General features: G+C 37.1%; 2 protein-coding genes across 2 annotated transcripts in view; both read left to right on the forward strand.

Moving 5' to 3' along the window:
* The window catches only part of IFIH1 (interferon induced with helicase C domain 1), a 29,871-nt gene extending 26,605 nt beyond the window's left edge, over positions 1-3,266 (forward strand). Inside the window, exons 13-16 of the mRNA XM_009579166.1 lie at positions 14-175; positions 519-709; positions 2,131-2,224; positions 2,335-3,266. Coding sequence (XP_009577461.1) covers positions 14-175; positions 519-709; positions 2,131-2,224; positions 2,335-2,517 — 630 coding nt within the window. The 3' untranslated portion in view covers positions 2,518-3,266. The remainder of the gene's footprint in view (positions 1-13; positions 176-518; positions 710-2,130; positions 2,225-2,334) is intronic.
* Positions 3,267-8,674: 5,408 nt separating this feature from the next.
* FAP (fibroblast activation protein, alpha) overlaps positions 8,675-24,588 on the forward strand; it is a 41,688-nt gene continuing 25,774 nt past the window's right edge. Inside the window, exons 1-11 of the mRNA XM_009579167.1 lie at positions 8,675-8,897; positions 9,173-9,257; positions 16,607-16,702; positions 18,585-18,679; positions 18,827-18,901; positions 19,095-19,147; positions 20,240-20,312; positions 21,933-22,053; positions 22,619-22,773; positions 23,867-23,970; positions 24,303-24,438. Of these exons, the coding sequence (XP_009577462.1) occupies positions 8,892-8,897; positions 9,173-9,257; positions 16,607-16,702; positions 18,585-18,679; positions 18,827-18,901; positions 19,095-19,147; positions 20,240-20,312; positions 21,933-22,053; positions 22,619-22,773; positions 23,867-23,970; positions 24,303-24,438 (999 nt within the window). The 5' untranslated portion in view covers positions 8,675-8,891. The remainder of the gene's footprint in view (positions 8,898-9,172; positions 9,258-16,606; positions 16,703-18,584; positions 18,680-18,826; positions 18,902-19,094; positions 19,148-20,239; positions 20,313-21,932; positions 22,054-22,618; positions 22,774-23,866; positions 23,971-24,302; positions 24,439-24,588) is intronic.

The raw sequence follows: 24,588 nt of genomic DNA on the forward strand, positions 1-24,588 counted from the left end.
TTGCAAATTGTAGGCTCGCGGTCGAGCTCGAGCTGATGAGAGCACCTATGCACTTGTGGCTTCGAGTGGCTCAGGAGCTGTTGAACGTGAAGATGTTAATATTTTCCGTGAAAAAATGATGTATAAGGCCATTCAGCATGTCCAGAAGATGCCACGGGAAGAGTATTTAAATAAGGTATTTACTGCAACTCTGCACTTTCCCTTTAAAGAAGACTGATTTATATTGTAAGAAATACTTTCTATTTGAAGTCTACCTAGGGGAGGAAAACGTAAAATAATATTAGTTACTACATATGACCTTGAATCCTTCTGCCAATATTTGTTTTATAATCTATGTTTTCTGGGCCTTTAGAAAAGTCTGCTTTTCTATTGTAAGAGGCGAGATGCACAAGTCGGGAAAATTGACTAGTCATGTCATGAAGTCATGTTGTCAGTGAACTCGGTAAAATAACTGAAAAAGAAAACTATTACTGTCATTCCACCAGAATGGTACAGTACTCTTACTGATCTATTTCCAGATTCAAAATTTCCAGTTGCAAAGTATAGTGGAAAAAAAAATGAAGGCAAAGAGAGATCAGCGCAAGACATACAAGAAAAACCCTTCACTAGTAACATTCCTATGCAAAAATTGCCACAAGCTGATATGTTCTGGAGAAGACATACAAGTTATTGAAAACATGCATCATGTTAGTGTGAAAAAAGATTTCCAGTAAGTGTTTATGAACTACTTTATCTCTTTCAGGCAGAAACAGATTTTCTTTTCAGCAGAGCTGTACAGGGCCTGTAACCCTCTAGGCCCTGTGAGGAAAAAAAAAGATCATTCCAATATTGTCAAGTAGACTCTATGGAGTTTACAGTTAATGAGTTTGAAGGTTTGTTCTTACCCCTGATTTTGAGGTGACCAGAGTTTGAAACTTTGAAAAAGATACGGGTGGTAATATTAACTAGGTCACTTATTATATAATATGGTACATATTCCACAGTGTAACTGTAAGCAAAGATGAATACCAGTTACCCACATACTTACACCAGTAACAGACCCAGGATAAGAGTTTGACTCAAGCAACATATTGGCCATGAGCTGTGCATTGACAATTGTATATTTAGAGGATGTTCATACTGGTGACATACCCTTTTTAGTTCTCCCAGCGTTCTTGCTCCTTCTTATCTCCATTGCAAGAGATGCCATCTAGTTTGGTAAACATTTATGTTAAACTGTGTTTAACTTTTCAGTACCATGATGGCAGGAGGTGACTTTCTCTTCCACTCGTAATGGAAATTAAGAAAGAATAAGAAAATATTGTAATTCAACTTCAATTGCATTTGCTTACTACAGTAAATTTGTAATGGGTATTGTACATTACAGATCAGTCGTTCTTTGCTAATTATACAGCAGACACCATCCAATCAAGTTACTGCCCTCCAAAGTTCTCATTTCTTTGAGATATATCTCTAGTATAATTTGTAAAGACTTTTTAAAGAGTTAATGAATACCCATATATTGAAAAAATTAAAACTGACCTGCAGCCCTAAACATTAAACTGCTTTTACTGTGAAATTGTCTTGTCAGCATAATGTTATCAGTCAATTCAAACTACAGGGTAATAATTCTTATAAGCCCTCAGCACAGGCTAATAGTAACCCTCAAGATCAAGTACTCCGTAAACTAAAAGATGTAAGAATGTGCACATACTCTGCAGCTCTGGATAGTCGGAACCAAATGATTCTGTTAAGGGGTAAGGCTGGACTACAGGGAATAAAAAGAAAACCAAAAACTTTCAGGTATCATTTCTTTGACAGCTCCATGGCACCTGAAAAAAACAAGCTAGATCTATCCCCTGTTATAACAGAGAGCCTGCTGCTCCTACTGTAAGATGTGTGAGGGAGGATACAGCTCCTGAAATGCTGTGAAAGGAGGCATGGAGTACAGTTGTATTTCACCATTACTTAGGAGCATGAAATATAACCTTGCATTTTCTCCAACTCCTGAATGTGGACAACAGTCAGAGAGTTTACAACCTTTTAGGTTTCATATCTGACTTCAGCAGTTGTAGTCACTGTGTGTTTAAGGCTATATGTAGCATTGAATGACCAATGTATTCTGATGCACGCTTTCTGACTGTTTTCCAGAAGTCTTTACCATACAAGAGAAAATAAGACCCTGCAAGATAAGCATGTTGATTACCAGACAAATGGGGAAATTATATGTAAAGACTGCGGACAAGTGAGGAACAACTTATTTTCATACTTCTATGTTGTTGTTGTTTTCTGTATTTATTTCTGTCTAATGACCTTGTCTATTATATCTGAAACGTAATTTCCTTATACTTGCAGGCTTGGGGAAATATGATGGTTCACCGAGGTCTTGACCTGCCTTGTCTAAAGATTAGAAATTTTGTGGTTGTGTTTGAAGACAAGAAAACAACAAAGCAAATTTTTAAGAAATGGGGAGAACTGCCTGTTAGGTTCCCTAGTTTTGATTATGCAGCTCATTGGCCTTCAAGTGATGAAGATTAAGGACTCAGAATGAAAATAAAAGCCCTTTTCAACTTTTCTCTGACTGCTGATTAGAAGCTCCTGTGTCCCATAGAGAGTGCTGCATCATAAACACTGTGAAAGCTCCTAAGTGTGAGGAAACTGTTTTGAAGAGGAAAAAAACCCAAGGAAGGAGAAGGACGAAGTCACATGGCTGCTGTCTGCACTCAGATTTGCAGTGGTACTCCAGGACAAAGAAGACAACCAAATACATTGCAGCCATGTGTATCCATGGAACAAATTCTCATCTCTACTCACTACAGTCCGTCATGGGGTGACAACACTGTCAAAAGCGTGTTAGGTGACTTGTCATCAAGCACAGAACATAGGACAGATATCTTGAGATTTGCCATGGTGATTATTTTCTGTTTTTTTTCCTGCTACAACCCTTTTGAAGATAAAGTGTCTCAAAAGAGGGGCCCTGTAAAGAGAACAGATTAGCTGAGTGTTATTTCTGAATCGTTGTTGCTTCGTCAGTGTTTTCATGACTGAGTTCTCCCCCTCTTATCTTTAGCTGTAAGCTCATACATTTTGACAGACTAAAATTAAGTTTCCATTAAAAGACATTTCAAAAAATCAAGCCCTTAAACTGACTTGAAATTGATTATTTTAATGTTCAGGAAGCACAATGCCAAGTGTCTTTCTTGTGTGTTAGTTTCATAGGATTGTTAAACTGGCTACATAATGAGCTATGTATTTTATTCAATAAATTACTATAACGATTAACTTTTGCCAACTGTGATACTGTTTATTCTCTTTCACTGTAAGTATTTTGACAATAATAATACCACGGTTTCACCCTAGAAATTTAAAGGATAGTGGTACTCTGACTGTAAAAATAGCATAATGTGCCTCCATATTTATCTTATTGACAGATTTTTTCCCCCCCTATTTGCAAGTAAGATATTGGAGAGTGGAAAGAAGGTTTGTTTGTTATTATAAAAGCCAGCTTTGCAAATTCAGGATAAAGTGGTATGTTTACTGGCATGGACATGTAAACACTTCTGTAGCCCCAGGTAAAATTTCTGAGTTACAACATAGCTGAAAAGTATATCCCAGCAAAAAAGAATTTATTATGGTTAGATCTGTAATTGCTCTACATTTTTAAAAGGAATATAAATACTGTGTACATTTTTTTAAATCAGATTTGATTTCAGGTTTGCATCAGGACCAGATTTGGAGGGGTTTTTTCGTATTTCTGGCCTTGCTTCAGGGGGAGGGGTAAAAACCTAATTTCTGGCTGAGAAAAGCAGCACATTTCACATATCACCAAACTGATACAGGCCATTTTGGGATTAGCTACTTACTTATAAACAAATTATAGCATTATGAAATAAATATGCACACTGATGAGTTTTCACTATAGCAGTTTTATAGATTAGAATGTGCTTAAACTACAGGAATTGTGATTTATTTATAGGTTGAAATTATTCCATCAACATTGGTGATTTATACCAATAAACTACTACCTTTGGGCTGTAAAAAAAATCAGGCATATTGAGAGTTAAGAGATTATATATGCAAAGATGTTTCAAGAAACAGCAATTCCACAGGTATTTTTGAATGATACAACTAAAACAGGAAAGGCCAGTGGGAGATAGGGAGTGTCAACAGTTCGTAGTGTGCGTGCTTTATATTTGTGTATATCTTTATATAATGCTATTCTTACCTTTATGTATTGTTCAGGGCAGAACAAATATGAAATTTTCACCAATTTCTTTATTCAGCATTAGATACTTCGTTAGTTAAAAAAATTAAGCCATTCCCCTCATCTGTTGTTCTTAGAAACTCTAAAGTTATTCTCTTTCTTGTATTGTAGTATTTTGCTTAATACTGAAGCTTTTGGCTACTTCTGAAATCTGCTGATTTAGCATTAAGTGCAGGACAAACTTTACACTTTTTACACATTGATCTGAGAATCTGACTAGTTAAAAATGTTGGAGATTGATAGATTACACAAGATTGTAATTTAAGATGTATTTTGTTCATGTGCTCAATATCTGATGTGATGTTATGAAATATACTAAAAATTAATTACTAGAATAGTCTGTCTTGGTAAATAATCATCATCCAGACCATCTCTGGATTTCTGTATTAATGAGTTGTTAGAGTTATATAAATGTAACATAATACACTGTACGTAGCATTTTCAAGTGTCTGAAGTAATTTATTCAGTACTTCAAAGAAATGTAAAACCCTGGTAAAAAGATGATTATCATTACGTAGATTGCTGCTGGGTCCTCAATCAAATAATTTTCCATGCTGAGTAGACTTTCTGAAATCTGAACTTTTGATACTTCCCCTTATTAAAGCAACATGAGCACATGCAGCTGGATTTCTTTGTTCTTTTATAGTCGAGTTCAACGGGGCTGTATCACAAACACGCCTGGGCTTCTTGTAGTTCACCTGTGTGCTGCTGTTATACGCCCAGTTCCTAGCGTGACTCAGCCACGTTGTCACCAAAGCTTAAAGAGTGTTTGCACAGTCTCACTTCAGCATAATGCGTAATGAACCTCAAATGAATCCTGCTGGCGTGTAGGATAAGGAATTTCCACTTCAAGTTATTGTCTCTGAATGGGGTTGTAAAACGTGCTTATATTGTTCATCCAGGAAGTGTGAAGTTATAAAAAACAAGCTAAATTGCCATATTTTATCTGCTAGTTACTTCTGCATTTATTGCTTTTATGGACCCAAAGTCCTCCAGGGAGTGTGACAAATCCTGATTGTATTTTCCACTTACAACTTTTATTTGTTCACAGATGTGGAAAGAAGAAAAGCTGTTAGTCACTGGGGATTTGTCTAGCTATGTGTGTGGCTCCTTAAGAACTGGTTCAGCTTTAGTTGCATTTTCATTATTGTATCTACTTTTGGTCTGATGTCATGCCCAACCTACATCTGTAAATCTGCATTCCTCGTCTGGGAAATGTAAATACTTTAGTAACCTTAGAGTAGTTGCATAACTGGTTGGATAGTTGCTGTACAAACTGAGTATGTTTTCTGTTCCGTAATTTGTCCGTTTCTCCAACTGATTCACCCTGTTTCTAGCTTCCTTACACTTTTATTTCTATCTTACATTATGGGGTTCTGACGTTGCAGGATTAGGAAGAGCTTTGGCTGTTGAAAGAATTGCAGTTTGCTTCTGCACTTGTACTAGTGTAAACAGTCCAGAGAAGGGAGTTCAGGTGTTAGGAGCAACAGATCTACAAAGCTTGTAAAGGTCATTCTCTGCCAGGTAAATTTTGTTTTGCTTTTAATGCTGCAACCTCTGCGAATCTTACGACAGCACATGCCCAAATAATTAGACTTCCAAATTAGAAAAATACATAATATGCAGCATGCAGTCATTTTGCAAAGTCTTTTAGATCATGTGAGTTTGAATCATTTCCTTTGAGGCATTCTCTAAATATGCATTCATTAGAGGAAGCTGCATATTTGGAAATGAAAACTAGCCTGATCAAAACCTGCATTTGCGATTTTGTGATGTTCTGGTTGTCAGAAGTAACCAATGTTGGTAGGAAAAAAATTGGTTTCTCTGAACTGTGTTATTGAAAATACATATGGTATTAACCACAGTACGCTAGGAAATAAGTAACAGTTTGGCAATATCAGTAAGAAGCATGAGTTACATGGGGAAAAAATTCTTTTGTCACAATCCTTTTCTGTTTTGGAAATTTTGAGTAGCTGTGGTTTTATCTTGTTAGGAAACACTATTGTTTTTGAGCTCAGTTCTGCCCTTCATATACAGTGTATGAGGGACAATGTATTTTAGCCTTCTCAGCCTTTTTTTCCTGCATGGCTTATGTCAATGTTATATTATCTTGTATAACTTGTACTTTACTGTTGTGACAACAACAACTTGTAACTGGGGAGAGAGGGGAACTGAGTTTATGGCAAAATAAGGCATGTTTCATATCACTGTTTTTTCCAGACAATTAATTTTAATTTCTTTTCAAAAATCCCCCCATCAAGACTAATGTAAGGAATGTTGCCAAAACACTGCCCGGATAGCTGCTGCCTCACCAGGGCTGATGTAATGGTTAGGGTTCAACTTCCTACCTTTCAACTTCCTCAATAACATTGAGGTTTTTTTCTCTGCAAAACATTAGCCCAAGTTCTGCTGGACAGTTTGGTGTGACAGGAAACCTAGCTCATCCACTACATTTTCAATTTTCAAAGAAGCCAGAAGGGGTGATGACCTACTTAGTGAATTTCAGTAAGATTTGGGTACTCAGTCCTTGTTAACCTCCTCTGAAAAATCCTAGTCCCTGTGCCTGACTTCCACATAGAAGCACCACCATTCTGGACTCCTGTCCTCACCCTCTTATTTTTCCCTTTTTGGTGTTAAACACAGGAGAGAAATACAAGACTGGTGCAGGGATAAAGATGAGGTGATTCAGCAGACTCCACATGCAAAATCACAACACCTAAGCCCAACCTGCAACTTCCCGTCTCTAAGTTTCATGTCAAACCTAGCGAATATTCTGTCAGTTTGTGGCCGCCTTTGGCAGTTGACATTTACCACACAGGCTGAGGCAGCAGCAAGAAGGAAGCAGAGCCGGGCCTGGGGCTGCGGCTGGGCCTGGCCGCCCTGAGCAGGCTCTGGAGGCCAAGCTGAGGAAGGCGCACGGCCAGCGCCAGGCACTGCTGTCTCCTCTGGCATGGGCACCGGGTGAAATGGCTGGGAAGCTACAGGCAGTAAGTGGATGATAGGCTTTGTTTTGTAGCTCCGTTCAGCTGCTGCCATCCCTGGTGCCTTTCTGTACGTAACACAGAGCCTGAACCCATGGCTGCGGGGCAGAGCACTCTGCACAAGTCCTTGGTTGGTGTTTCCTCACAGCACACTGTCTGGATGAATGCTATAAAAGGTGTGAGACCGCTTTTTTTTTTTTTTTTTTTTTTTTGGCCTGATAACGCATCTGAAATGCCTGGCCCAGTCTCATGCTCAAGTTAATCATCTGTGGTAGGAGCACTGGAAGGATTTTCTTTTTGAGATCATCCTTCTGCGATGTGGACATCGCGCTAATAAGCAGTTGTGCGTTGCAAGGTGTGTGGACATGCACTAAAGAGCATCCAACCCCGCCGCCCCCCGCGAGCCAGGCCTGGAAGCCTGAAAGCGCGGGGGTTGCTGGGAAAGAGCAACGAGCATTGAAGGAAGGAGGCGACAGCGCAGAGCGCTCCTGAGGGAGCCGGGTACCTGCGGGATACCGGGCTGCGCTGGGGCAGGCTGAGCGGCGCTGCCAGCCCAGAAAATGTTGCCTCGTTTAAACGTTTCTGACTCTTTTCAGCGCGGGCTGCGCCTCTGCGGGGCGCGCGGCCGCTAGGGGGCAGCATGCCTGTTCCCCTCCGGCCGTTATCCTCCCGCACCTCCGCGGCAGCGGCGGCGGCCGGTGTGCAGACCCGCCGGGAGGGCAATGAGGCCGGTGCGGTCTGCCTGCGCCTTCCCCCCTTTCCCCAGCACTCCCCAGAGCGGCCCTGAGGCAGGCCGGCAGTAAGATTAGCTGGGTAAAGTCGGTGTATGAGCACGGCGTACTTTCACTTCCCCTTTCGAGCGTTTCTTCTCTCTGCTCTCTCCCTCTCTGAGGGATCTCTTATGTAACCCGACACTGCGGTCTCAAGAGAAGTTTTCCCTGTTTTCAGTTGACCTCATTTCAGTGCCCTAAATAAAATACGTGCAATTGGTGGTTTAAGCAGATTTCAGCATTTGCACTGGGCCAGTAGATATTTACTTCTCTAAGCTCTGTTACATAGCCTATAGCAGTTTATAGTTCTCTGAGGAAGAAAAAGTAGTTCTCCCCACATGTGGAAGCCATTAAATGATATCTGTTTCTGCTTCTTGTTTTGCGTTCTTACGCCATCATTTATTATTTCAGAAGTAAACATACATGAATTATATATAAACAATAAAGCTATTGGATTTCCTTTTAATTTCTCTGTAGAGAGTAGAAATAAGGTCATGACTGTGTCCTGAGAATGTGAGGATTGCCAAAATACACAGTAGATACTTTTCAGAGAAAAATAGTACATATCAAGTAACTGTTGAGTCATAAAACCCTTAAGTTAGTGTAAGCAGATGTTGGTTACAGCTCACGTTGATGGGAAGTATATAATCACCACCCTTATAGCCACCCACTGTCCATTTCTGGTTCAAGAACTTCCCCGAAAGCCTGTTTCTAATTTTATGGAAACCCTTTGAAATTTGGCACAGTTTTCAAAAGTATGTAGGAAAAAAAAAAAGGCTGCCAGAGGTTTGGCCTCCAACTGTGAAAACAGACACTGCCTTTTCAAACTCCTCTCCTAGATCCACTGACCAACACCCAGAAGAGAGAATTTACATTCTTTTTGAATACAGCAAGAAAATGAAGGTCTGTATGCTGCTGAATTCAGCTTTTGGTAACATTTACATCTGTTTTTTTAAACTGTCAGCTATTGCACAAGGCCAGGCTCTGATGTGAAAGTATTTGTTTTAAAGAAAAAGGAAAGGGAAGTCTTTTCAAATGTACTGCAGGGACATTTTTGCTTGTTGCTTGGATGGATTACAGCAGTTAGAGAGAGTGGGAGGATTTAATTATTTACAAGCCATAGAAGTGTTCTTCAGGCAATATTAGAAATGTAATTATTGTTTGTTTCTGTCCTGCAGACCCGGCTAAAAATCATATTTGGCGTGGTTATATGCCTTTTGCTTTCCTTATTACTTATGTGTATTATACTGCTTCCATCAAGAGGTAAGGCGTTTGTAATCTAATGTAGTGTAAAACACAATGTCTTCAGCTAGTATGGCTTCTAAAGTTCACAAAAGTTTGACAAACCTCCTTTACGATTGTCCTGTCAGAATTGTTATGGCTTTATCACTTTACAGAAATGTACTGACAGCTGAAATATCCTGAAGGTAGGATTGAAATGGCAGCAGATGTTGAAACAAGGAACTTCTTGAAGTGAAATGCACTTGAATTAACTTTATTATGCATGATATATAATGTTCTTAGACAGGACTGCAAAAATAATTCTCAGATCTCCTTGTATTATGTTATTTTTTGTGTTAGGGATTAGGAGACTCTCTCAAACTGTTAGTAATTTCCTTTAGCTTGGTGAACTTCTATTTGGTTTTAAATGGCTGTGTAATAATTACAGAAGTTCTCTATCCAATTGCAAGTTAAACATTTTGTTGTAGGTAGGGTATGATGAATTGTTTGTGAACATATTTAAGATTGTATTTGAAAATTAAAGTCAGCATTGTATAAAATAGGGATGCATAGTTTGCTGTAGTATTATTATGCCAGCTGTAGATAAATCAACACAGTGTGGTCTGCTGAGTCCTCTGGTAAAGTTTGAAGCGAGTGTGGTTTGAAATTTAGAGCCTGAGTGGCACTGACTTGATGGTAATTTTTTTCTATGAGAGGTGTAGTAAGGGCAATTAAGTATTTACATGGCCTTTTCACTATAGCAGATTAATTGAATGCCTCTGAAGTAATTAAAATAGTAATAAAAAGCGTATATTCCAGTAACAGTATCTATTTAAAGGGATTTTTTTTCTATTATTATTCTTTGTTCGAGTGTTGGTAGGGTGACTGAGATGAAGAAATCAGTTTTGCATTTACAACTGAATGTTATAAAATCAGCTATCTGCTTAAGTCTTGTGAAAGTTAAGTCCTGTAGTTAATATGCAGGCTTTGTGAAAGGTGAAACCTCTTTCCTACCTGATATTTCTGTAGAATATGGTTATTCATGGCTTGTTTCGTTGAGAGAGGGGTTGGAGGTTTCTGAAGCAGTTAGGGTTGATTCTGTTAAGCAGCATGTGAATATGAGGACAGATTATATCAAGCTGGGAGGCAGTGCTGGGAAGAGATACCACCTCAGAGTGATAGGTTTGACTTTTCTGTCAATGATGAGGTGCCAGATTTTTTGGCTAGCTTAAGCATGGTCAAATCTGAGCTTTCATTACTAGATAAATGTATGGTATCAAGTCAGACTTACTCATACCAAGTCTGCGTGTTAAAACAGAGCAGAATATTTTTATGAGATTTAAATAAAAAAGAGCAGTGAGGAAACAAAGAGACTGGAGACCAAGGATTGGTTTGGCAGCCTGAAGAAGTTGCTAAAGATAATGGAAGGTACTGTAGGAGGAAGTGAATATATTTTTCCCTTCTGAAGTTATCACATACCAGCTCACTGGTCTTAGTCCGAGTCTGTTCAGTGCCTGAGCCATTACGAAGTACTCTTTTCATCTCTATGGTTTCTTGGAATAGCAGCTTGGTAACCAGTCATATCAGACATGACATTTAGATCCAGTGTGATGATAAAGAATTTATCTTACTTTACAGAATGCTTTTGAAGGAGCATTTTAGACAATTGTGGAATACACAATTATGTTGAACACAATTATGTTGAACATGTCTGATTATGGCCTCTTATTCTCACATGGAACTGCAAGCGTTGCAGTTATCTGTTTAAATGCCTAAACCTTTTTGCATTCTTAGTAGTCTACTGATCAGTTGTAAAAGGAAAAAATATAAATTAATTTTGCAGTTACAAATTTTGGAGGTCGAAGACAGAAAGGAAATAGCTACAGAGGTGGAATGGTTTTTGTACATTCCACCTTTACTATTGCTTAACTGGAAGGATGTGGCAATTTAGAAAGACAATTAATTGCATATGAGAAATGTATAGACACAGACCAAGTAAATTTCTGTTTAAGAAATCAGCAGAGAGAAATGTCATCTGTAATTCTGAAATAACTGGAAGAAATATTTAGTTCTGGTTTTGTCTGCTAAGTTTCTAGTAATTTCATGTTCTTCAAACTTGTCAAAATGTGATAGCTGGTTTTGGTTTACACATGGAAGAGTATAAAAATGTGAAAAATTCTCAGAAGTTATACGGAAAATAATTTTCTGCTTAGAGAGGGTAGTAAGGGGAAATACTTGGTTATTACACAATTTCTGTGGGGCTGAGAAGAGCAAGGTGGACAATCTCAACATAGTGAACGGCATCTGTGCCTAAGAAATTAGTGTCAGTTTTTGACATTTCTTTGAGTTAGCAATGTGCTGTGTGATTTACCTTACTATAGTAACCCAGCTATGATAACACACTCTAAACAGTTCAGAAAGGTTCTTTTCATTTGTACACTGGTGTACGTAGTTCTGTTCTTCTGCGGCATAAACAAGAAAGAAAATACCTGTCTGCAGTTGAAAAGCACTAGCGGAACCACAGGCAGAGTTACAATTAACTGGATGTATTGCTTAGGCTCCAAATTAATCTTTTCTTCTGCTATTTTTAATCAATATCCAGAATCCTGCCTGTCAGTGTCTCTCTTCCCATTGTACACTTGACCTAGGCCTAGGACCAAGGCCTTGGTTCTCTGATGTTGCAAATTAGGTCATAGGGCATACTTCTCAGCCAGAAGTGGTGAGAGCCCGTTTCTTAGGAACTGGCGGTGGTCTTTGCTACACCCCAGCCAAATCCATTTTCTGATTCAATAAATGCCTCCCTGTGTTCTGATGCAAAGTCAAACAGGGTGGCTTCCATCATTGTGGAGTGGAAGAAAAATGCTTCCACTCAGGAATTCAGTTGCTGGCACTGAATTCAGCTGGTGCTGTTAGTTGCTGCTTTCTAATTAAAATGGGTGCCTGGATATTTGACTTAAAACAGAAATAAAGAGAAATTCACATCTTCTTGGCCATCTATCAAAATTGGCAAGTGACAATTAGAGATTATAAACTTTCAGCTGTTGCTGAAGTTTCTTGTAATTGAAAATCAATAGATTACTGTGACAGTGTGCTTCCACCAAAATCCGGTGGTTCGGTCTTCGCTATGAGGTCAGGCTCAGGTCTAAGTAATAGTGTAAACCTAGCTACAGTGATCTGTACACTCGTGGCAGAAAGCTATCATAAGGTTATTAGAACAGAGTAATAAAAACAAGATGGATTACACTAACTCATACCTCTTCTGTTTGGTGCTTTAGATTGCATAAAAATTGGTAGGAATTCATACTAAGATCTTTCTAGATAAGTTTTCAAAAACTAATATGCTTCATTAGTTTATATTCCCGTAACAGGGTTCAGTCTGCTACACTAGTGCAGCTATGGTCTTTGACAATACTCCTAGGACTGTGGGGTTGGGTAGGCCTTTCCTTTCCAAATCTGACTAGTGCTTTGAAGAAACTCTTTTGTCACTTAGATTCTTAAATCAGCATGAAGTGGCTTACGCAAAACAGGCTCTATTAGTTTTCTGTGCTTATTCAGATGCTGGTGGCAGAATAAATACTCTGATTTAGGACTAATTTAAAGGGGTTACCACAACAGCTTACCTCTCCAAGTCTATGCTTAGAAATAATGTGTGATGGCTGTGATCTAAGGTAAATTTTTATACTAGCTTTTCTTTATAAACATATTTTCTGAAAACTTAATTTTCAATAACTGAAAGGGATTATAATGATTCTTTCTCAGCGTATCGTTAGAGAGAGACTTTTTCCTATCCTGGACGCTTATGCAGTAGAGATATTAGAGTCAGTAGTAAACTAAACCATTCTTATTCTAGATGCTGTAGCTTTCTATACATAGTTTCTGTTTCTGCCAGTAACAAGAGCTGGATCATACTGCGAAACATGACTTGTTCAGACTTCATCTTTTCTTCTCATTCCAAAGGGTGTTTTTGAAGTAACCTTCACTAAGAAAGCAGTGGCATACCTCACAAAAAATGACTGAATGTAATGCAGGTATGGAAAAGCAGATTCAGCTGATGTGGAGCTGAGTGTGACCAGAAGTTCTGGAGCAGGATCAGGAGTGTTGGAATTAATTTCTGATGCTGAACTGGGCTGTGGTTTCCTCAAGTGGAAGGCTGTCTTCCTGCACATGTTGAAGGAGCTCGTGCTTTAGCTATTCGGCATCAGCCCACAAAGATGAGAATGGACATTCTAGTCCAGAAGTGGAATATAATACCATCTGCAAGCTGGCTGTCCCAAGATGCTAACCAGTTTTCTTTTGGCAAGTCATCTATTTGCTGTGTAGCAGTGGATGCTAAATAAAATACATATAAAAATACATATGTATTAAAAACATAAATACATATAAAATACATATATACAGCTACATATATAAAAATAACAAATACAGAAACCAGAATGCTTTCTGATTATTATGTATGCTTGGTTTAATTTGGCAGGAGTAGACACAATTTATATCGATGCGCATTAGACCATATTCTGGAATAAGCCAGCAGGGCTATGAAATCTAAAGCAGGGGTTGTGTTGGTCTGCCCACATCCAATCGTTGAAAGGGAATAATCCTCATAATAGAAACAGAATTTCACAGTGATGGGTTGGTGTTGGCATAAAGTTGATCTGAGTTTAATATAATTGAAAGTTCTGCTTTCTGTGTTTTATTAAACTCTCTCACAACAATGAATTGAACAGTAAAAGAGAAGGTATCTGCATAAAGCCAGTGACAATTAATAGGTACTTACAGGCTTTTATCACCACAATTATACATGTATGTCAAATACAGTCAAATGCATGAGTAAGTAATTATGATCATGGAATATATAAAGCAGGTTCTGCTGTGAAGCAAAATAACCAATTCAGTGCACAGAGAAATACAGAACTGTACCCTGTAAATGTATGCAAATGGACCACAAAGGATTAAAACTGAGACAGTGGGGTGATGAAGGGAAAAGAGCGAAGCTGAAATTTGGTAAGCTTTCATTTCTGTGGTTGGCTCTGCTATTCGCTTCCTTTTTGTCCCTGGGCATCTTTTTTCATCTTTGTTATTTCATAGAGAAATGAAACACAAGGAAAGAACTTACCAAGCCTACCAACAGCCATCCAAATCAATGTCTTTATAGTGCTACAGACATGTGAAGTACTTTTCATGTTAGAGTCTGTTCTGTGAGCAGAGATTTCGAATACTATTATTGAACCAGTCTTTAGTTACAGAAGAACGAATCAGCAACAATTATAGGAAACAATTAAAGATGCTGCTTTTAATTAAAGCATTTAAATATATATTCTGTTGCCTAGAAACAAGTATTCAAAATTATAAGTAATCAAGTAAGAAATAGTTGTGTTCAGAATTTTTGCAGTCCACTGGTAGAAATTCAGATAGGAGTGGACACATTTTGAAAATCATTAGCAGTCATAATAAATTATCACGGAATATTAAGTATGTAAGGGTGAGATGGCTAACAGAGTAAAGGTTTAAATTAGAACTGTGAAAATTAGACCAGAGATGAGACATTTGTGATATTACTTGTCTTTTTAGTAAAAAATCCTCCTAAGCTGAGAGAAGGAACTAGGAAATTTTACCAGATTAAGGTATCGAACAGGACTGCAAATTTAAGCCTCCTATACACACAACCATGGAAATAGATCTTAACAGTGGATTTCTTTTGATCATAAGTAATCATCACTCAATATAAATAGAAGTGGATTCTTCTTTGGAATTATTTTCTACACATTTTTTTAAGAGTTTGCCATCTTTTGTGCTTATCATTAACGTATCAAGGATCTCTAATATACCCTCATGGTATTAGCAAGAGGAATTAACTTTGTATTGAACTTCTTGGGATATTTTCTGGACATATTGCTAGCTCAGAGTTTATACTGATAGGGTTTTGCCTATGGATTGGCATTCAGTTTTATTTCTCGTGACAGCTTTCTTTTGCATTAGTGCAGACAAGGCTAGTGTTAACAGTCAACCTGACATGTGTATTCTACAGTAAGTAATAGTCACTTAGCAGAAGAAAACATGTATTATCATTACAAAGTACCATAGAAGAGAATATGAAGAAACATTTCGGAGGAAGTCAGTGTGATCATAACAGAGAGGGCAGCTGTAATAAGGAAGTGATGGAGCATGATATGAAACCTGAGGGCAATGAGTCATCTTGATTATCTGGCTGTCATCTGAGATCTCTGAAGGAACAAACAGGGGAAATGGCAGAGATCTACTAGGCTGCACAGAGACATCCCCGCTACCTCTGAAGACCATGGCAAAAGTCCCCTTTATTTTAAAGGAGAAAAGCATAGAATCCAGAATGCCTAGACTTAAAAGCTGCCATTATTATGGTACTGAACTTTAAAAACTGGCCTTTATCAGAAATGTTCCTGTGTCTTTTGAGGATTAAATATTTTGAGTACTCTTTCTCTTGTGAACTGCATAGTTTTTCTTTTTTGCTTTTTATTACGTTTTTATAATTGAATTTTTCATTTCCATGCACTTAGCAAGCCAGCATTTTCAGCATTACCCTCTTCTCATCCAGTTGATTGTCCTTAAATTTTGTTTTTAGAATCTGCCCTAGCTTAAGGTGTTTAGCTTTGCGAAGAAACATAGTCAGTCAGTCAAGAGCCACAAAATCAAGACACAATTTTGTGCATTATTTTTATGCGACTATCTGATCTGCTTAGAAATCAAATATCAGAGTACCTGTGTTCTCTCCAGAATCATTGCCAATTTTCTTTTGCAGCATCAAATAAAAAGTTGAAGTTTGGGTTCACTCATTCAGCAATATTTTTACCTGCATACCTTCATCTATTTCTTTCATGTGGCTACTAAGAAATATATGTGGATGGTGATTATTTTGCAAGCCTTATATTCATCTTCTAACACTGGTTGATGAGGCATTTATGAAATTTGGCAGTAGGGGTTTGTATGCACATCCTGTTGTTTGACTTTCTGCTGAATATGTGCAGGTCCCTATTAAAATAGTTGTCTCCACATACCACACAAGTTCACGAAACACATGCATTTGTGTGGAAAATGCTTTTCTTGGACTCCCAGGTTCTAGAAGTAAATATGTCTGAGTGAATAAATGACTGGGTGAAATAAATTAGTTTGTCTAGTTTCTAATTTTGTATTCCTAAAGGTGAGTCTTTCAGAGGATGAAGGACCTTATCAGAACAGTAGCAGAGAACTTTCCTTCCTGCTGTGCCTACTCTCGGCATACCTGCGGGATTATGCTATCCTCACTGTTCCCTGGTGCTAAATATAGAAAAAAGGAAATATTGGATAGTAGTTACTACTTCTTTTTTTTTTTCCCCACCTCACAGCATTGCATTAACTGAAACTTTCTGTCTTATTCTTAGTTGTCATCACAGATGATGGTCCCAGAGCTCTTACGTTGGACGATTATTTGAATGGAAACTTCCAATATAAAACATTTTTTCCATATTGGGTGTCAGGTAACTAAAACCTTTTCTCAAATGTACGTAAGTCTTTCTAATATGTATTTCCAGACTGTTTTACACAGACTCAGAAATGTATTTTTCTTCCAGCTTTACTGTGAATGAAATTAAACGATCTGCTAGTCAAAACTTGTGGTTGAAATTTACTCTTCTGTCAGTCATTCTAGAAATTCCAGGTATTTGATGTTTCAACAGACATGTTTGACTCAGGTATAAACTGTAATTTTACAGAGGCCTTCAGTGTTTTATTTATTTTACTGTCATATTCATTGCAGCAAGTGAAAGAAATACGTCAGTGTCAGTCATTTCTTAAGCAATCTCCTTTTTTGTGTTTGTCACGGAACTTTTTCACTTACCATTTGTAATGATTGAGGTAGCCTGTCTTGAGGCCCCGTTCTTCTTTGTTTTCAGTAGTACCTAGCTCCACAATGAGCCCAACTGTTCTTATCTCATTTAAGGAAATGCTGACACTCCTGAAATTCCTGAGTTTTAATGCATTGCATAGAAAATAAGGTTGCGTTTCTAAGCAAGTTCCTTAAGGTAGAAGATAAAGACATTAAGTTAATTGCTGCTGATACACGTGTCTGTTTGTGGCTGAAATACTAGTCTGGTTATCATTGAATTGCAGCAGCACCAAAAGGCTTGAGCTGGATTGGATTACATTCCAGTACACACACTACTACCACTCCTATCTACGCACTGCCTCAAGCAATTATTTTTCTCTGACTAGAGACAAGAAACATAGTACCGTTCACATGAGTCTTACCAAGTTAGTTTTAACCCCCAATTTTAGAACTGAACTGAACCTTCCAGGACATTGCTAGCAGCAGTTCAAGTTTTACAATTAACAATCTGAAGTATCTTGACATCAGTTCTACAATTTAAAAATTAGGTCACCATTTGTTAGAATTCTGTCTGAAGTATATAGGCAGCATATCGCCTAAACCTAACATTGTCCTTCCCTCTTTATATCCTTCTCACTTAGACTTATCTTTCCTCTAACAGTCACAAAACTCACGCAAAAGTCATGCCACTGATTCCATAGATAGTCATGCCTACAGCATTCCATATGCCTCCTCCTAAGCGGGGAGTTAAAATTGAGTATCTCTTCCTAAGGGGGCCTGAGATCACCACAAATGCTGTTACACATATCATAGAAGTGTGCTCAAAAGATCCACCAGTGATCTAATTTCCTAAAAATGAACACCTTATACAATGTTTCAGGCTGCTTTTAAACTGTTAAGTCTCTCTCTCTTTAGCTACACCAAGTATGTTATTCCTTCTCTCTGTTTATAGCAGTAAAAATAATGATGTGAAACTAAAATTCTGATCTTCATTCTCTACCAAACTATGCTCTTGAGCACAGGTAGGGTTAAATTCCATTCTCATTGAAGGCCACTCACCCTCGCTTTGTAGGACTTGCGTGAGTGAGGGCAGTGTCATTTATGTAGTGTCAGTTACATGGTACTGCTGTTACCTGCGGAATCTGTACAAACGAGAATGTTTCGGTGAAATTATAACCAAATATCTTGAATGTTTTCTTTGAAACATTTACATTGTGATACTGACCTTCTAATGGGTCTATCCCTGATATTCTTGATCAGACATTACTGAGAATAAAATCTGGCATTTAATAATAAAGTTAACTAACTGATTCTGTGTGCATGTGTAAACTTGAGAACATACTCAAGAACCCTGAAGACAGTTTGTTGATAACTCTGTACCTTGTCATCATTAGAAGAAAAACATTTTTATGTAGATGCGAAAAGATATTTGCTCAAAATCTATTCACTGACAGGAGTGTGAATACTTTGATAAACGGATCTGTTCTATAGTATCTTCTGTGCAAGGTAACAGCCCTTTTATCTTGTTTATAAAGATAATGAATATCTTCATCAGTCTGCAGAAGATGATATTATTCTTTACAATGTTGAAATGAACTACCCAACTACCATCATGACTAACAGCACAATGGTACGTACCTTTTCAATTAATAAAAAGGCAGCAAAATGCAGTTGCGTTTCAAGTACCAGTTTAAAAGTGAGTGGATTGAAACCTGACTCATCAAATCCTTATTTAAAGTTTTTTTACTATAATCTAATCTACTTCTTAATCTTTCAGAAACAGGTTAATGCTTCAAATTATGTGTTGTCATCAGACAAATATTTCATAGCTCTGGAAAGCAATTATTCAAAGGTAATTATTTTAATATCTCGCTTAATGAAATGTTTGGTTTCATTTAATATTTTGTTGATTTTGGTTGCCATGAATAAATGTTTCTTCATACTTTCCTGAGAAAGGGGTAGGCTATGAAAAGGCAGCTGATTATTTTTAATTAGATTATGTTTTTCCAAGTTAATAATATTATTTTCTTGCTTAATTTTTGCAGCTGTGGAGATACTCTTATACAGCATCATACCACATTTATGATCTCATATATGGGTAAGGCCTGATATTTCTTACAGAGAGCTATGGATGTGCTTGCAAGCATTTCCACTGAAAAACTCTGTAGTAATGTGACTGCCACCCTGCTTTGCTTTTGCCTGAATCTGTCAGGTTACTTGTTTGCTTGAAAAAAATGGCCTCTAAGAAAATCATACAATCATTTCATCTACTCATCCAGCTATCTGGACTGGTTTATATTTCATGCCCTAAAACTTCCACTCAAGATTCTCATCTTTTTTTCTTCTATGCATAATTTTCTCCCACCCTATCTTGGCTGCTTGAGTCCACTTCAGTCCCACACCTGATGTCTCCATGCCCTTCTGTTGTCTAATTCATCCTTTTTATGGTTGATCTAATCTTTAGCTTTCCTGAAACTCTCACATGTCCTTTAATGTTCTAGTGATCTTGTACCAGTCCATCTTGGGTTCCTCAAAAGTTTACAGCTTCTCCCATTGCATTTAGTCTCCTTCCCAAGATCTTCCCCAAACCCCTTCTCTTTCCACCCAAGTTCGAAGGAGGCCATCTGCCTCCCCAGTCACCTTTTTATGCCATAAGTAGCAGCATGACCAAATGCTTCTCAGTCCTGAGCAACAGGGCTGCACTGAGCTGCTCTGTTCTTGAGAAACTGTTGGCTCAAGGCGACAGGAAAAGATTGCTGCAAGCTAATGTGAGTAGAGAGGTACTGCATGTGGGTCGTGATCCTTAACAAATGTTGTAACTGCTGCTGTTATGCTTGCCTCAGCATGCTATATCCTGAGTTCACATTTCCCAATAACTTGCTGAGACTGTAATGCAGACTGCAGATAAAGCAAATGACTGTAGATGCTTGTGCAGTATTTAGAAAGAGATAAGGCTGGCTTCTTAGGCTGTTGAATATGTTTTCAAAGGGTTGAGTTGCAAGCTTTTACCAGCACTGGTGCACACCATCACATTACTGCATGACTCACTGCCTGCCTTAATTTTGCATTGCTCAAGAAACAAAAAGCTGTTAGAAAATATAGCCCTTCATGAATTTTATATGAATGTACAGTATAATGATCCATTTGCACTGTGCACAAAAAGCAATCTCAACTTCTTTCCTTTTTTTAGTGGTTTTGTAACAGAAAATCAGCTTCCACATAAAATTCAGTATATATCCTGGTCACCCGTTGGACACAAATTGGTCAGTAAAGATAACAAAGTGCTAGAATGATTTTGCTTTGTGTGGCTAGAAGACATTTATTTGCCTTTGGTTATTATTTTGTTAGACCATATTTTTGACAGGCCTGCATGTATTAACCTTGCTTGTGAGCAAGAATGACAAAGAAAACGGATTTAACTTGTTAGAGATTAACTTGTCTGTCTCTCAATAGAAGAATCCATGTTCTCAGCTACATTATGTGTTTCAGTTCGCTAGCCAGTCTCTTATCAAGAATTGACCAACATAGTTGTATATAGCATTAAATGTAGTTTCAAGGCCTGAAAACCAGTGTGTTTTCCTTTGACGCTGTATAACACATGGGTTTACTATGGAGATTTAGAGATGCAGTATTTAAAATATTTTCTAAAATTTTTACTCTAGGAAATGGCTGCAAGAGTCTTATTATAAAAAATGGTTTTTGTTGGTTTTTTTAAATTAAATAGCTACTTGATAGCCAAGTATGTATTTCTCAGTAATTATAATAGACCTATTGCATATAGTATCAAGTTTATAAACTTTTTTAATTTTTAGTTCCAAAGCATCAGCCTAATAATAGTTAGTGGTTTTTTAACTACTTATCCAGTATTGACAAAGTATTTGTGCAAGAAAAAAAATTTAAACATCATACTAATTTCAGAAGATACCCAGGGAGTGGGCTAAATATGAATGGACAATTTATTAGGAAAATTTTTCCATGTTCTATGAGAGTATTAGTTCTCTCAATTAATTTAAATATTGTTATTTTCTTTATCAAGAATTCTGAAGACAGAACACAATGAAGGTAGTTTCCTATCTTCCTAGTACTAACAGTCTGTGATGTTTTTATACAATAGTCTTTGTATTGTATCTGAGATCTTTAGGAGTTGCTTTGGTTTTCATTTAAAGCACAAAGTAGTTAAAATGTTACACTGATGTTGCTAACAAATGCTTATAGCTTCAAAAGGCATAATTTTCTAAGAAAGTGATGTTTCTGGTGCTGGTTTCTTAACCACATGTCCATTCATTTGCTTGAAATTTAGAGATACCCAAGGGCTGCAAGCATTTCTTGCAAGAACTGTCTTTTGGTAACTGATTTACTAGAAAGGAACAGACAGAGTAAAAGCTTTTTTTGTCTCATCTCACATCACCTAGGCCTTTTGACAGGTTTAGAAAAGTTCCATTGTTTTCTTTTTAGTTGTTGTGTATTTGTTTTTATCTTCTACTTATGGTGGAACGAGAAGGAAAAATCACAAAACACTTTGTCTGAGGGTCTCTTAAAAAAACACAGCAATTTGAATAAGTTTCAAAGATTTTTTTTTTTTTCATGATTTTCCACGCCAAAGCTAGCCACAGAATCCTCTGAAGTTTATTAAAATCAAAGGAGTTGTTCAGGGTTTAATCTGACATAGTTGAACATAGAATTTGGCCTGTAATGTATAATTTATTTACTGAGGTACCTACTCTTGCAGAATTTGCACGGGCTTTTAGTGTAGCACTTATTTCCCATTTTGTATTCATTATGTCTTCTTGTTGGTATAATGTAAGAGCATTGACTGCAGAAGATCTTGCGCTAACCCCTGTTATTGGTGCCTATACTCATAAGAAATACTTTCTTGTCTTTAGGTATATGTATATCAGAATAATATCTATTTGAAACAAAGTCCAAGAGAGGCACCTATTAAAATAACTAGTGATGGAAAACAGAATGAAATATTTAATGGGATTCCTGATTGGGTCTATGAAGGTAAGTAAATCTTGAAGGGCAACAACTAACGTGTTAAATGCTTTATTTAGATTACCTGGTTCTCACAATCCATCGTAAAATAGCTGTGATGATACATTATTTTTAGAGCCCTAAGGATTACTTCATTTCCATATTCTATTTGCCATACAATGACCGCATTTTGTATTCATACTGTGTAACCAAAATCCTGAGTCTTTTGTTACTGAAACTATATCAGAACTTTACAAATTGGGCTTCCTTCTGCTGCACAGGCAGTGGTTGGGAATTAAGTTTTAAGGCAAGTTTTAATTTTGGTGAAAATTTGGCACTTCGGTGCATAAAAAAAAATTTAAAAAAATAAACACATGCATACATGAAAAACCCAAGTGAGTTAAATGGGATCTGTGTGCCTGTTTTGAGAGTTCTTAAGGTCTTTCAGAATTGAGATGTATTGCAATATGTTTGGTGTTATTTATTTAGTATAACTCTTTACATGTCTAGGTTGCTAAGAGTACAATGCTAAAATAGATTAGAAGATAGATAGATTACAATGATAAACTATTGTGAATGATTTTTTTTTCCTCAGAGGAAATGCTAGCAACAAAATATGCACTGTGGTGGTCTCCAAGTGGAAAATATTTAGCATATGTACAATTCAATGATTCTGACATACCAGTTATTGAATATTCATATTTTGGTGAGGACCAGTATCCTAGAAAAATAATTATCCCATACCCAAAGGTATGTTTTCTTATTCTTTTGACTTACTTTCTGTTGAGAAATTAGTTATGACAATGATAAAATTTAACTGTGCTTAAAAAATAGTTGTATTACAGTGGTTAAATCCATTGTGGCCTAAATTAATGAAAGAAGACAAACTTAGGCCAAATTCTGAAAACATATAGGTACATTCAAAAGTGTAGTTATTTAATAGTATCAGAGAAATAAATTGAATTACTCATGTAAGTAAAAAGCATGTGCAAAAGTGCATGCTTGCATGATCAAGCCTTGCTTTTTTCAATTCAGTTTACTTATTGTGATGTGTTAACTATGCAGTTGTTATTTTTCATTACAGTAAATTGATTATGAGACTTTTTTATTTTGAAAAATAACGCCTATGACAGCTTCAGTTTATTTGCACACTTCATAGTGCTTTTTGATCTCAAAGGGCTTTGGATTTTAACTGCTTTCAAGTGCCAGATCTAAGGCAAGAAGGTTTTGGGCTGGCATTTCTTCAGCATGTATTAGAGAGCTCTCCTGACTCTTGTCATATTTATATGATTGCAAGTGATCATGTTAATGTATCTTAAGAAGTTACTCACCTATCAGCTTGGTTACAGTTCTAAAGTAAAGCTGGATGGTTTAGACCACACATGGAGGAGAATTAAAAAACTAATAATGTATGCAATGAATAAGCAAGCATGAAATCAGTTTAAGCTAAACCATTTTATTTCACAGCTGGGATGCCAAAGATCACTTACAATCATGTGAATATGCTCCTGGAGTTTTATGCCACAATAAGTGTAGTGTGTGCTGCAAAGATCCACACTGCAAGTAGACGCAGGTTTCTATTAAGCACGTTTTCTGTATAGAAAGGCACTAAATTTGACTGTTTAAAAGGTGTTCTTCTTTATATATGAAATGATGCAAAGTTAAGTAACGTACTACTGCTGTAGTGTCACTCTGCAATCTTGTAAGACCACATTTGCCCTATCATACTCAACTGAATACATATTTTGTAACCTATCTACTTTCCTGCAAAAAGTGTTGTAATTTTCCTTGATCTGAATTGTTCAGAGCCAGATTTGAATAACCTGATACATTTTCTTTGAAGGCTGGGGCTAAAAATCCTACTGTTAAAGTGTTTATTGTCGATGCTATTAACGCTGAAGCATTTGGTCCTAAGGAGGTGCCAGTTCCTGCAGTCATAGCATCCAGGTAGTGTGCCCTCAAATATGCCTTCTCTTTTTTAAAAAAGTTTTTGTCTATTTGTTTTAAATGCTTGAACCTCTGAGTTGTTTTCTGTTTCTAACAGTGGAGTGCCATATTCATCTCCTAGAAGGATCAGAAGCTAACTAGAAATGTTGTATTTTGATCCTGTCTGTCCATATGATACACTGTTACAAAGGAAACAAAAACATCCCTAAGACAATGGAAGCTTTGCGTTTGTCTTCCACAGAGCAATATGAGGGATACAATCTATAGCAATGCTTCTATATTTCTATTCTTTAATAACCACTCTTTCTTTCTTTTTTCCTTTTATTTTTTAGTGATCACTATTTTACTTGGCTTACTTGGGTAACAGATAGTCGAATCTGTGTGCAATGGCTAAAGAGAATCCAGAATTTTTCAGTCTTAGCTATTTGTGACTTCAAAGAACATTCAAATACTTGGGACTGTCCAGAGGTAATAAAGTTGGAAATACAAATTTAACATTGCTGAAATTAACATTTGCTAATCCCATCTGCATAGCTATTTTAACACCTACTGGTCATGCACAGGTTGCTCTGACTTACTTGCAGAAGTATATTTAATCTTGCCCTGAATTCTTTTAGA

This window comes from Fulmarus glacialis, unplaced genomic scaffold, assembly GCF_000690835.1.
Source record: "Fulmarus glacialis isolate BGI_N327 unplaced genomic scaffold, ASM69083v1 scaffold5136, whole genome shotgun sequence".
NCBI classification, from domain to species: domain Eukaryota; kingdom Metazoa; phylum Chordata; class Aves; order Procellariiformes; family Procellariidae; genus Fulmarus; species Fulmarus glacialis.